Consider the following 14,479-nt stretch of genomic DNA (forward strand, 5'->3'; position numbering starts at 1 on the left):
AACAAATTATTAATCAATTTGTAAGCACCTAAAGGATAATAGGATTATATGCATTAGTCAACATGGATTTATCAAGAATAAATCATACCAAACCAACCTAATTTTCTTCTTTGACAGGCTTATTGGCCTGGTTAATAGAGGAGAAGCAGTAGATGTGAGATATTTTGATTTTTAGTAAGGCTTTGGACATAGTGTCACATGACATTCTCATACGTGAACTAGGGAAATGTGGTCTAGATGAAATTACTAGAAGGTGAGTGTGACCCAATGCACCCTGGTATTCACACCCTATATACCTCTGTAATAATCTTTGTACAAAATATGCCTTGTGAGATATCATTTGAAAAATATCTTGCTGGTCAATAATATGGTGAAATGTATGCAACAAGACTATATGTGAAGTTATAATTTTCCCCTATATGATGTTGATAGCACATGTTCAGACCCATATAGAGCTGCTTAACCACTCCTGCCTAGTGGGGGCTGTCTTAAAGGAATGTGCGTTTACCTCAATTTATAGACAAATAGTAAACGAGGTCCTTCAGACAGCAAGAGAAAGACAAGGCAAATCTGCACTTCAACATATACAAGGGAGGAAGAGCAGGAGAGCACCTTCATGATCAGACTACACATCACCTTCTTTACTGTTTGAATAAACTTTGCTTTGAGGGGGTAATCCTTAGATGAATCCACTTCAAATGGGACTGGACTATAAAAGTGAGGGGTAAAAACACCCCAGGGATTCTTTCTTACTCACTTTCACCTAAAAAGACAAAGGAACCAACCCTTTAGACTTTCAAGGCAGATTCTGACTGAAGAACTTGCCCAGCTATGTTGCTGGGAACATGTAAGAATTTTATCTTGAACCAAGTCTAGTTTAAGTTGAGTCTTACTACTAGGAACCATTTTATCTGTATTTCTCTTGTAACCATTTCTGATTTTAGTGCCTTGTACTTGTACTCAAAACCTCTCTCTTTGTAGTATAATAAACTTTTTATTCTGTACTCCGAACTAATCAGTGTTGTGTTTAAACTGAATTGTTTGGTAACTCCAGTTAAAGTAGCAAACTGTTGTACATTGACCTCTTACAGGTATAATGGATGTCTAATATCTGAACTGCCCAGGAGAGGGCTGGGCAGTGCAAAACACACATTTTTGGGAACAATCCAGGACTGGAAGTGTGTTGCGGTCACTCTGAAAGTAGTAAACAAGGCTGCTGGAAACCAGTGTGTGGCTGGTGTGCAGGTGAAAGGCTGCTAGTGTCAGAGTGGCTGGACCAGGACACAAGCTATATACAGACATGTATGGTGTGACCTGCATGCTGTTTGTGAGGGGCTCAAATTGGGAGCTACATCAGCAAGGCATTGTTAGGCACGTAAGGGTGCAGGGCAGGTGGTGACACAAACCCTCACTGGTTTGGATTGTGCCCCGGAATGTGAGAGAGGGTGCAAAATTGGTTGAAAGCCTGTACTCAGAGTAGTTATCAATGGTTCTCTCTCAAAATTGGAGATGTATCTAGTGAGGTCCTGCTGGGTTTTCTCCTATGTCCAGTACTAATCAATATTTTCGTTAATGACTTGATAATAGAGCGGAGAGTATTCAGAAACACAATCTGTGAGCAGTTGCAGGCAGTTTGGAGGATAGGATTGGAATTCAAAACAACCTTGACAAATTGGAGAATTGGTCTGACATCAACAAGATGAGATTCAGTAGGACAAGTGCAAAGCAAATTCAGTAAGACAAGTACATTTAGGAGGGAAGTATCAAATGCACAACTACAAAATGGAAAATAACTAGCTAGGCAGTACAGTAAAACCTCAGACTTATGGACACCTCGGGAATGGAGGTTGTCTGTTCAGAGTTACAAAGTGCAGTTTGGGCTTCAGTTCCAGCAGCTGACATTCCAAGCCAGGTTCCAGCAGCAGTTGAACTCGGACTCCCTCCTCAGTGCGGGCAACTTCCTTGTAGATAGCTTCTTTCCTTGGGTCGGACTGCAACCTTAATCCCACTCCCCTGGCCGAAAGCGGGATAAACAGCGTTGCCCCTCCTGGAAGGGCTGTGTGTGAAAACAGTGTCTTCTTCCAGCCAGAGATCCCAGCGTTGCTCCTACTTTGCTGGCTGCCTTGGGCTGGCAGCCCCAGCGTCTTCATTCTTAGATGTAAGTGGCTGCCCCACGCATGGGGGTGGGGTGGGGACAAGCAGCCCAGATGTGCCTACCTTTAAGATGCAATACAGGCACAGTACAATATTTGCTTTTTTTTTTTTTTTTTTTGGTTTCCGCTGCTGCCTTATTGGTTACTTGCAGTTTCACACAGTGTCTTGTTGACCGGTCAGTCCGTAACTCTGGTGTTCGTATCTTTGAGGTTCTACTGTAGTACTGCTGAAATGGATCTGGAGGTTATAGTATATCGCAAATTGAATATGAGTCAGCAGTGTGATGCAGTTGCAAGAGAGGCTAATATCATCCTGGAGTGTATGAACAGGAGAGTTGTATGTAAGATACGGGAGGTAAGTGTCTGCTGTCCCCTACACTGGTGAGGCTTCAGCTGGAATATTGTGTCCATTTCTGGATGTCACACTTTAAGAAAGATGTGGACAAATTAAGAGCGAATCCAGAGGAAAGCAACAAAAATGATAAAAGGTTTAGTAAACCTGATTTAGGAGGAAAGTTTCAAAACAAATCAGGGCATTTTTAATCTTCAGAAAAGAAGACAGGGGGTCCTGATAAGTCTTCAAATATGGTAAGGGCTGTTATAAAGAGGACTGTGATCAATTGTTCTCCATGTCCACTGAACATAGGAGAAGAAGTAATGGGGTTAATCTGCAGCAAGGGCGATTTAGGTTAGATATTAGGAAACCCTTAATTCCCTTATAGGGATAATAAATCATTGGACTAGACTTCCAAGGGAAGTTGTGGAATCCCCATCATTGGAGATTTTTAAGAGCAGGTTAAACAAACACCTGTTGGGGAAGGTCTAGGTATTCTTGGTCCTGCTTCAGTGGAGGAGATTGGAGTAGATGACCTTTAGGGGGTGTGTGTGTGTGTGTGGTGCAGGGTCCTGGTGGCACTTACCGCGGCTCCCAGAAAGTAGCCACCAGGTCCCTGCAGCCCCTAGGCACAGGGTGGCCAGGGAGGCTGCCCTTGCACCCTCAGGTGCTCCCCCGCAGCTCCCATGGGTTGCAGTTCCCAGCCAATGGAAGCTGATTAGCTGGCACTAGGGGCGGGGGCAGCATGCAGTGCCTCCCAGGCTGCAGCTATGCCTAGTGGCCATAGGGACATGCTGGCCACTTCTGGGAGTTGCACGGAGCCAGGGCAGGCCCTTAGCCCCAGCCCAGACTGTGCTGCCAATCAGACTTTTAACAGCCCAGTCAGCCGTGCCAACTGGTGCCACCGGGATCCCTTTTCGACCGGGCGTTCCGGTTGAAAACTGGACGCCTGGCAACCCTATGCTCCGATAAACTATTGCTGCAGTTCCAAAGGGACGTTATGTGGGAAAGTAATAGTAAGAAAGTAATGTTTTTTCAGTTGTCTGTTAATGTGACTAGATAATAGGAAAGGAGGAGAGCCAGCACCTTTTGCTTGATCAAACATCTGCCTGCAGATAGTCAGCAAGTACTGGTTAGGGAGTCACTGGTATCCAACATCCATTTCTTCTTCTGTGCCTTTACACTGCGTCACATATCACAGGCTCTTTAAAGTCAGACTAGAACTTTAAATAATTGTGATGACTTTTTCTATTTAAAGATTTTCCTGTTATATCCATGGCAGTTGAAGACTTCTTAAAACAGGTTCTAGAGCAAAAGTGGACTAATTCAAATTGTACCCATTTTGTACCAATCTAAGAGAAGCACACTTTCCCGTTGTAATCCGTAATTGCAGTATTAACATTTCTTGCTGTTAGCCTTGCTGTAATGTTTCCTGAGGTACATATGCTATAGTATCTGTATTTTGTCTAACCTGCAGATGGTGCAAGTGTGTTATCTTTAGAGTGGTTTGAACAATGTTATTTTAATGAGCACCAGTATTAAGGGAATGAGCTGTGTCTGACCCTCATGGAATATAGAAGATGTGCAGGGAGGAGAGAGAGAGGAGCTGAAGTGAAATGTTACTGGGTAATCTGGCATTGATCCAGCCCTCTACTATAGATCTTTGGTTCACATAATGTGCTCCCATAAGCAGAGAGTTTTGATATGAAATTCCAGCAATGCCATATGTAGACTAGTCAAAGTAATGAAGCTTAGAAGATCTGCTTCATAATAGCAGCAAATTGGTTTGTACTAAATTTATATTTGAAGAGGGAATGGGCATTCTAAAACTCTATAGGGCTGCACATTAAATGCAATATAGGGCTAGAACCTTGATGAGGGAAGACACTGGTGCACTTTTTTCACAGAGAGAGGAAAATAGTCCCCTAATGTAGTTTTTTATATCTCAGCTATTGCTGTGTTATGTTTGCACTGATATAGAAGCGTAATAAATTTTGTCTTTACAACTGACTGGGTACTTGTATCTAGTTCACTGCAGCTTTTCTGTTTTGACAAAGCGCTTGCTGTACCCATTTCAAGGCAGGTGAAACAATTATAAGCAGTGAGCATAGAAGTTCTGACCAGTGCATTGGAAGATAAAGTGCAGTGCAAATCCACAGGATTTTTCAAATCCGTTAAATTAAATCTAAAGTGGTCACCAAATATGGAATCGTTATGGCCTCAGTGAGGGTTTCAAGTTAGCAATTGGTTTGTGTTAAAAAACATTTTAAATTGATTCTCTTAAATACAATTGGTTGTAGATTTAGAAATGGCCCTAAATAAACAGTAGATGGCTATTAAAATATTGATGGCGGCAGCATGGTCTGGTGTACTGAGTATGGAACTGGAAGCCAAGAACTCATGAGGTCTAATTCCAGCTCCACTACCACCACAGTGAAGCTCTGTGCAAGTCACTGAAACGTCTGTTTCCCCACCTATAAAATAAGTATACTGCTTACCTCCCAGGAGTCTTGTGAGAATTAGCTAATTGTTGTACACATTGTTGAATCTGGAAAGTGCTACATAAATGCTAATCGTTATTAATACAAAGGCAGGATTATTGAGTATAGATTTGTTTTTGGTGAAGGGGAATTACTCCTCATAATCTTAATTGTTTGTAATGAACAACTGGGATTTTTGCTTAAATTAAAGTAAATCTGTATGATCTGGTCCAGAAGTGATTGTAGCAGCCTTAAGAAAATGACATCAAAAGTCTTTTGCTCTGCTCATACTGACTTTCCACTTTGACGGTAAAGTTGTAGGATGAGACCATGATGCCCAAGTTTCTACCAGCTGGCATTTACAAAGCTACTACAGGACAGGCCCAACAAAGAAAATAACAGAACGCCACTAGCTGCCACCTTCAGCCCCCAACTGAAACCTCTCCAGCACGTCATTAAAGATCTACAACCTATCCTGAAAGATGATCCCTCACTCTCACACATCTTGGGAGACAGACCAGTCCTCGCTTACAGACAGCCTCCCAACCTTAAGCAAATACTCACCAGCAACCCCACACCATACAACAAAAACACTAACCCAGGAACCTATCCTTGCAACAAAGCCCGATGCCAGCTCTGGCCACATATCTATTCAAGTGACACCATCATAGGACCTAACCACGTCAGCCACACCATCGGGCTCGTTCACCTGCACATCTACCAACGTGATATATGCCATCATGTGCCAGCAATGCCCCTCTGCTATGTACATTGGCCAAACTGGACAGTCTCTACGCAAAAGAATAAATGGACACAAATCTGACATCAGGAATCATAACATTCAAAAACCAGTGGGAGAACACTTCAACCTCTCTAATCACTCAGTGACGGACTTGAAGGTGTCAGTTTTGCAACCAAAAATCTTTAAAAACAGACTCCAAAGAGAGACTGCTGAACTCGAATTAATATGCAAATTAGACACAATTAACTTAGGCCTAAACAGAGACTGGGGATGGTTGGGTCATTACACTAATTGAATTTTTTTCCCCCCCATGTTAAGTTCTCCTTACACCTTCTTATGGGTCATCTCGATTATCACTTCAAAGTTTTTTTTCTTCTGCTGCTACTGATAGCTCTTCTCAATTGATTGGCCTCTTACAATTGGTATGTGTACTTCCATCTTTTCATATTCTCTGTATGTATAAATATCTGCTGTGTGTTCCACTCTATGCATCTGAAGAAGTAGCCCACGAAAGCTTATGCTGAAATAAGTTTGTTAGTCTCTAAGGTGCCACAAGTACTCCTGTTCTTTTTGCAGATACAGACCAACACGGCTGCTACTTTGTAATAAGTCCTGATGCTATCCCACAGCTAATGAGCTGCTCAGGTCCCAGAGACCCCAAAGCAAAATTCTTAAACTAGGAGGTGGGGAATGTCTGTTTTGCTAGTGGGGCCCAAACCTGTAGGTGTGCTTTCAGCATGCCTTATACCTGTCAAACCCTGCAGTAGGAGGGCCAGACGCAGAGCATCTACACACAAAAAATGGCTAGGGACACAGGGAAATGGAAGGCAAGTGTGAGAATGGTGAGCAGGAGAGACACAGAGAGAGATTGGGCTCTCTAAGCAGCTGACGTGGCTTAAGTACCTAGCTCTAGGAGAGGATTTGCAGCTAAGGATCCTGAGTGATGGGAGGCACTAATCTCCAGTCCATCAGCCGGGCTTGCTGTGTCAGTTGCTTAGACACCCAAGACCCTCTCCTTTCCTGGGCCTCCTGCTGCTGGCAAGCTTAGGTGGCTTCTTAGGATCCTTGTCTTAGGTGCTTAACTCTCCCTATGAATTGTGTGGGAAGCTTGGGTACCTATCTCAGGACTGAGGATTTCACTAGACAGCTGGCATCTAGGGGTTAGTTATTGGAATGCTGAGCAGAGCAACGCCTGTGTCCTTTGAGGATCTGGACCTCAGTGTCTCCATCTGTAATAAGAAGATAATACTTAAACCCACCTGTGCTTTGTGTTTCCAGATGAAAAATCTGGTAGAAGTGCAGTGGTGGTGGTGTTATACCAGGGTATAAGGAGTGGTTAGTGGGTTTAGGACCTGCCAGCTTCTCCCCTTCTCCCAACCAGCTTTTCATAAGGGTTGTCCTGCTCCTAGTGATGCTAGAAAGTGCCAGTGTAGCTTATGTCTCTCTTGGAAAAAACACTGTTTTGGTATGTGCATCTACGCTAGGCCTTATAATATAGTAGCTTTAAAAAAAATCATTAACTAACATCACTATGCCAGTATAAGCTTTAAGCGTAGACCAGGCTTAACATCTGGTATTTGTGAGCCACCATGGCTAGAAATGAATGCTATATATCACTGGAAAGCTAGAGATCTCTGCTTTTCTGTGATGTGTGTCCACTTATTACTATTTGTATATAGGCCCACATTCGGCGTTTTAAATTGTTTGGATTTTAACATGAGTGATAGGCCTGAAGCATGTGACCAAAAAGAACAAACTCATGAGAAATGTGGTTTGTTTGTGTTAAACTCATAGTGACCTTGGAAATACCAGTGTTATCTTATTTAAAGTTTGGGCTAAGCTATAGAAATAAACAAAACATGGTTAAGTGGACACCAGATGCAGTATGTAACTGGTTAGAAATGGTTAGTCCAGTAGCTGGGAGAAAATGTGGCAAAGTGAAATATGGAGGAATTCTTGAAGAAAGCAGAGGGGAATCTAAACTGCTTCAGCTTACTTTAGCTAAGGTCCACTAACCATCAAAGACATTGCTTGTTTGTTATATAAAGCAGCAATGTTTTCTAGGGGTTCTTTGTCAGAGCTTTTCCTTGCCCTTCTGGAGCCACATCATGATGGGAAGGTATTTCCTGGCCCAGATCTGGTTGTGTGTATTTGGCCAATGCTTATACAGTAACTGTTGTTGTTACTAAGGTATAGAATACAGGTATATATGCTTATATTTGTATTTTGGATGTAGCCAGCACCAAGTGGCCTTTGGACTAATAAAGAAATGCTTGTGTGGAAACTGAGTTGTGGTAAACCTTAATAAAATTATTGAATGTTCATGACCTAAGCACTTTAAATCACAGTATTCTTATCATGTTTTATTCTCAGCCTTTCAGGTTTGATATACTAATTGAGGCCAGTGTCTCAAAACAGACTGTTAGAACTGGAACCAAGTCTGTGTATTTTATGAAAGCTTTCAAGTCTTATACAGTGATAATTTCTAATTCTGGGTGTCCATAATATGATAACATAGTGAAAATATTTGAGTAAAAAAAGCCATGGACCCATGCTGTGAGGTGCACTATTTCATATATTCTCAAGGATAAACAGGGTTTGGCAAACTAGTACAAATATTCTCAGGACCAGTAACTTTTCTAAGCACTAGTCCTGGACCAACAGTGATCAGAAAGAAAGATTATTAATCCCTGTGGATAATACAGCCACAAAACAGAATTTGATTGGGAATAGTCTCTGGATTCACTTTTACAAATGCTAAAATAATGAGTAATGCCAAAGTTAAATAATTTAAGTACCAGAGCAAAGACAGGTCAGTTTCTATGACTGATTTGGAACAAGAGAGAACTAATTAAAGAATAGAAGGCAGGAGCAAATTTATTTATATTTCTGCACTGCGGACTTTCTGGGAGCATGAACCATGTATAACTTCAACTCAGTTTTACAAGTCATGTGCTTTAGGGATGATGACCCCTTGGGTGTGGCTCTACAGAGACTTTGGGGAATAAATGAACTCTATTTTCTTTCTGTGCAAGATCTTTATAGCCTGCAAGCATACTAAATCTTTGTTACAATATTTTCACTTTGCAGAAAAGGTCCACATTGTATCCGGAAAGGATGAAAAAAATAGATCTTGTTTTATCTCCGCTGTTGAATAAATAAGCATTCTTCCATAAGTACACTTGTAAAGAAATAATAACTTTCTCTTTCAGTAGTATATATACTATATATACTGTAGCACAATAATGAACAAGTTAAGATTTGTAAGATGTATTAACATTAATGAATTACAGAACAAGGGTGGATATTTTTATTTATTTCCTTGGATTGTTTGCCCATTCACTCATTTTGCTTTTAATTCTCATTTCTTTCCTTTCTCAGAGATCTCAACTGTATTAACTGTGTGATAAGCAAAGGTTTTAGTGGTTAATTCCAGTGTCTTGTTTTCCAGGTATTCCTGCATTTAAAATACTCATGCCTGCACTGTCTCCTACAATGGAGGAAGGAAATATTGTGAAATGGTTAAAAAAGGAAGGTGAGACAATTATCTAAAATAACATATTTAGTGAGCTATGCTTTGGTTCTCCAACTCATTATGTAGACTATTTTGTAAGAGCAGGATCACTTACTGGGTGCCAACTCTCTACCGAATACCCCATCCACAAATTGCTGGTTCTCAAAAATGTTTCTTCCTGCTGTCTATCAAGGACAAGTTCCATGGACCACCGGTTCGCTAGTCACAGTCTGAAAACTACCTCTAAGCTACGCTGTTAACATATTTTGTATTTTTGCAAATACATTCTTGACTCTCAAATCAAGAAGCATCTTCGCGCTCTGCTTCTGAGAGCGTATGTGTTTTTTAAAAAAATAGTAATGGACAAGTAATATTGTAGATTATGAATAATCTACACATGACTAGATTCTCATGAAATATCACAAATGATTTTTGGGATGATTCACCAATATCGAAATCCTAGATAACTTCAGAGGCGTTGTGAAATCAGATATTACATTCCCAAGTTCTTACAGCAATTTGAGTTTGACTGCGTTTTGCGAAAGAAACCTCTGTATGTGGTAATATTTCCTTATCAATGTAATGTGAAACTTTAGTTTGTACTAACTAAACTTTATTTGAATCTTTAAGGGTGGGTATATACCCCATCATTGGCACACTAGAATCATTAAGCTAAACACTTAGGCCTTGTTTACACTAGTTTTGTTGACACAAGTTACGCTGACATACAGCCACCACTGGAATTAAACTGCTGTTGCATGTCCACACTAGACTTCTTGTGTGGGAGGAGTGCATCCCCAATAGCAGCACAAGAGAAGGGCATTGTGGATAGTTATCCCACTATGCAAATGGCTGCAGGGTGCTTTGGGAAGGGTTTGCAGTGCCTTACGGGGCAGGTACAGCGTCACTTTCTCAATCCCATTGTTCCATGAGCATCCAACTAGATTGCTTGCTGCTTTTCAACTGCTCTGGTAACCTGCAGCCCAGCCATCTCTGGCAGGGGGAGGAGGACACCCCTACATCAGCCCCCACCTCTCTCCCTGGCTCTTCACAGCACAGCAGGAGGCCCCCACCTCTGTCCCAGCAACAGCCCGCCCTGCCTTCCTGCCACTGTGGTACTAGTGCAAGGGAGAACAGGATTCAGTGTTAATCTTTTGATTCCTTGATTCCCTCTGAGTTCTCCCACAGCCTTCTCTCCCCAAAGACCAAGGAAATCCATCCCTTTCCCTGTAGTTCTGGCAAGAATGTGTTTGTTGCTGAGAGCCGGCGAGTTCAGCTGGGCAGTAGTTATGTGAGCTCTGCATGCTGAGCAATTTCAAAATTTCCTGGGACTTTGAAAGGGGAGGGATGCATGCTTGTATAGCTGGATGCATGGCAGCAGAGTTCAAAACGGTGAACAGAGTGGTCACAGTGGGCATTGTAGGATACCTCCTGGAGGCCAGTTACGGCAACATAATGAATGCAGTCTCTACACTGACACCAAGGGCTTGTCTACACAACCAGGTTTTGTTGACAAAACTTATGTCGACACCTGAAAGTCGACAAAACAAATCGCCAAAGGGTACTCACACTTGCTCCCTCTGTCGACAGATCATGTCAACATTGGGGGCACCATCATCGACAGTGTGAGCAATGCACCATGTATCCCAGTGTGACCCAATGCACCCTTGTATTCACACCCTATACACCACTGTAATAATCTTTGTACGAAATATGCCTTGTGAGGTATCATTTGAAAAGTAATATCTTGCTGGTCAGTAATATCCTGGTGAAATGTATGCAACAACACTGTAGGTGAAGTTATAATTTCCCCCTGTATGATGTTGATAGCGCACATTCAAACCCACATAGAGCTGCTTAACCACACTTTGTTCCTAAAACAAGCAGCACACCGTTACTTCAGAGATCAAAACAATGAGCAGAGCAATCAGGGCAGGCATTGTGGGATACTGGCAGAAGCCAGTTCTGTGGACAAAATAATCAGCAGTGTCTACTCTAGCTCTTTGTCGTCAACGAAGGGAGGGGAAAAGACAAGTCTCTCGTAGAGGTGGAAGTTTTTTGTGACCAAAACTGAGCGTTTTTCATGACAAAAGTCCCATTGTAGTGTGCAGGGCTGACCGGGGGGTGGGGGGGAAAGCTGGTACAAATTACTGGGGCCTGGTGGTCCAGAAGGGAGCCCGGGGCCCGGCTTCCCCCCTCGTTGGCCCTGTTTAGCCGGTCTGCCCTTGCTGGGGGGGCCCAAAAAATTGTTTTCACCGGTGCCTGAACCCGCTCTTGGTGGCCCTGATAGTGTGTACGCTCTTGCTGTTTTGTCGCCAAAAGGCAGTTTTTGGTGACAGAACTTGTTAGTGTAGATGAGTCGATCTAACTTTGCCAGAACAAGCTTTACGCCTCTTGTCAAAATGGTTTTATTTTGCTGGCAAAGCAGAAGAGTTTTGTTGGTGGGAGGAGCATTGTAGTGTGAACATCTCCACTGGTTTGTCGACAAAAGCTGCCTTTTGCTGACACAACTGTGTAGTGTAGACAAAGCCTTAGTTGTCCTAATTATCATCTTGTGACCTTTCAAGCTATGGGCTTGATTTATTTATTCCCCCAGAAGTGCTAAATACTTGTAGCATCTTTTGATTTCAGTTGCAGTAGTGGGTGCTTAGCACCTTTGAAAATCAGGCTTCATGGCTTTGGGGGGGGGCAACGTGTTTGTGTTAGGTTTGGAGCTGTCTATGATTATGAATACTATGGTTCTGTGTGATTATTTCTAGGAGCTTCATCGTGTGACTAAACTGGGTTAATTCACCAAAGAGACTGTTTACCTGCAGGTAGGCGGAAGAGAGCAATAGCCCAGATAATATTTATCAGCAAAAACTGAATGGACAGTGCTGGAGCCATTGGCTGTAATGTGCTGGATAGACATATCCCCCCCCCCCCCGCCCCCCCACTGGGCTTGCTAAACTGTTTTTTCCAGGAATGACTCAACTCTGGGGAGGGGGCGGGAAATCAAAGGATTTAAAGAGACGGACACATTCTTGAGGAGGTCAGATGGTTAAGGGGGAGACTTAAGCAGATAGTGTTGGGGAGCAGACTGAAACCCAGACTACAGAGGGTTGGGAGAATGGGGGTAAAATAGGCCTGCCTAACTCCTTAAATAAGGGCTTTTGTACACAGCAAGCTACCACATGGCAAGCCAGGTTATGAATCTTCAACTCACCAGCTTGCTGCACAGTAATGGTCTATATGGACGTTGCTAGAGTTCAGTGAAAGTCCCGGAGTGTTTCTTGGCATATTACACTTTGAAGTAGTAGTACACCAAGATGCCTTCTGGGGCTTTCACTGCACTGCAACAGCTGCATAGGATGTTGCTATGTGGCAAGCTGGTGAGCTATAGATTCATACCCAGGCTTGCTGAACAGTAACTTGCTGTGTAGATAAGCCTAAGATAGTTATGTGTATAAACTGGTTTATTGCTTTCAAAATTCTTTCTCTTGTTATGCTGTGTTCCTGCTGTTAGGATTAAACAATACTTTGTTTCAAGAAAGCTGTTTGGTTCATTGTATTTACTGCTGGTCACAGCTCCCAAAAGGAAGAACTGCAGATACAGAGTCCTGCAGGACCCATTAAGCGTAATTAGAGGTGGTACACACAGGGCTGTAGCCCAGGACCCCAGTTCTAAGAGTGGGAGAGTCACATGTTTCACCCCAAACCTCAAGGCCTAAACCTGGCTGGCCTGTACTCCGAGACAGACCAGAGCAGTGTCAAAGGTGCAGCTAGCCCTGAACTGATATAAAGTTACAAGCTATTTGGTATGAATTCTTATGTTTCTTCCTACTAGTAAATTATGAAAGACAAGGAACTGTTATGGTGGGTATTCTGGGCTGACATTTTAATAATTAAATGACAGTCTATTCTTAAAGCTAATGGAAACTGAACAAATTTAAGTTGCCTAGATGTATCTCTAAATCTGGAAAGACTCATTTCCAAAACCCATTTACTTTGCGTGAAAAGATACTTTGGGTACTCGTTTATCTCTTGCTCTCTGAGGTCTGTCACCTGAAAAGTAATTGACCTTTATTAGAATGTGTTGGCTCTGCTAGATGAATGACCTTTGCAGTATTTTGTATCTTCACATGCCTTGGCTGTAAATGAGGGTGCTCTAGCTCCATAGGTTGAATCAGAAGAATCATTGGTTCGCACTCGGTCATCAAGAAAATCTGTTTCTTTTTAGCTCTCTTGTCCCAGATTCCATGACAATTCAAGTTAAGGCTGGATTTTAAATTTAATAATGGAGCCCAGGGAAAGCAACATGTTTATGGCCCACTAGGAGCGATAAAGTTTGCAGTTGTACCTTTATGCCCTGCTTGGCCTTTAGGGACCAGTAAGATTATATCTTGGGCTCTAAAGATCACTGTTAGTTTTACTTTAGAGATGGGTGTAGTCTGAGCAGAGAGCTGGGAGAGAAGACCTCCTGAAGTCTAATGCTAGTTCTGATACAGACTTCTTCTGTGGTCTTGAGTGTATTTTTTTAAGTATTTTTTTTCTGCATCAGTATCCTTTTCTAGAAAGTGGGGATAATATTTATGGTGACTGGGTACCTCATAGAAGTATTGAAAATGACTTAGAAATTAGGCTAGGTACTTATCATAGAAGGTCAGGGTTGGAAGGGACCTCAGGAGGTCATCTAGTCCAACCCCCTGCTCAAAGCAGACCAATCCCCAGACAGATTTTTTTTGCCCCAAATCCCTAAATGGCCCCCTCAAGGATTGAACTCACAACCCTGGGTTTAGCAGGCCAATGTTCAAACTTGCATGGCCCTTATTACCATAGTATCAGCATGCTTAATGTTTGTTTGTGCTTTGACTATGTGGAAAGTACTATTACTATATATAAGTACAAACTACATACAAACATTATATATTTTCCCAAATGTAGTTACACTTAAGAAATCATTACTCTTATTCAAGGTTAAAATTCAGTTTGTTTTTTGACAAAATTCTTTGAGAACTTCAGATCAGAGGTACTGTAGAAGAGCCAAGTGTTTTGACAAACATTAACCCTCACAGTAATGCTTTTGGGAGTTAGGTATAATTATGCCCATTTTACTGATGGATAAATTGAAGCTCCGTGAGGTTTAATGATTTGCAGATAGACAATGACGACAGCCCGGAAGTTGTCTTTCTCTAAGGCCTGGCAGACCTCTAAAACTTAGGTCGATCTAGCTATGTTGCTCAGGAGTGTGAAAAATTCAGACCCCCCAAAGACATA

General features: G+C 42.2%; 1 protein-coding gene across 1 annotated transcript in view; it reads left to right on the forward strand.

Annotated features, from left to right (window-relative positions):
- The window catches only part of PDHX (pyruvate dehydrogenase complex component X), a 107,468-nt gene that overhangs the window by 3,284 nt on the left and 89,705 nt on the right, over positions 1-14,479 (forward strand). Inside the window, exon 2 of the mRNA XM_054026920.1 lies at positions 9,161-9,244. Within this exon, the coding sequence (XP_053882895.1) occupies positions 9,161-9,244 (84 nt within the window). The remainder of the gene's footprint in view (positions 1-9,160; positions 9,245-14,479) is intronic.

The sequence above is a fragment of the Malaclemys terrapin genome, chromosome 4, assembly GCF_027887155.1.
Source record: "Malaclemys terrapin pileata isolate rMalTer1 chromosome 4, rMalTer1.hap1, whole genome shotgun sequence".
Lineage (NCBI taxonomy): Eukaryota > Metazoa > Chordata > Testudines > Emydidae > Malaclemys > Malaclemys terrapin.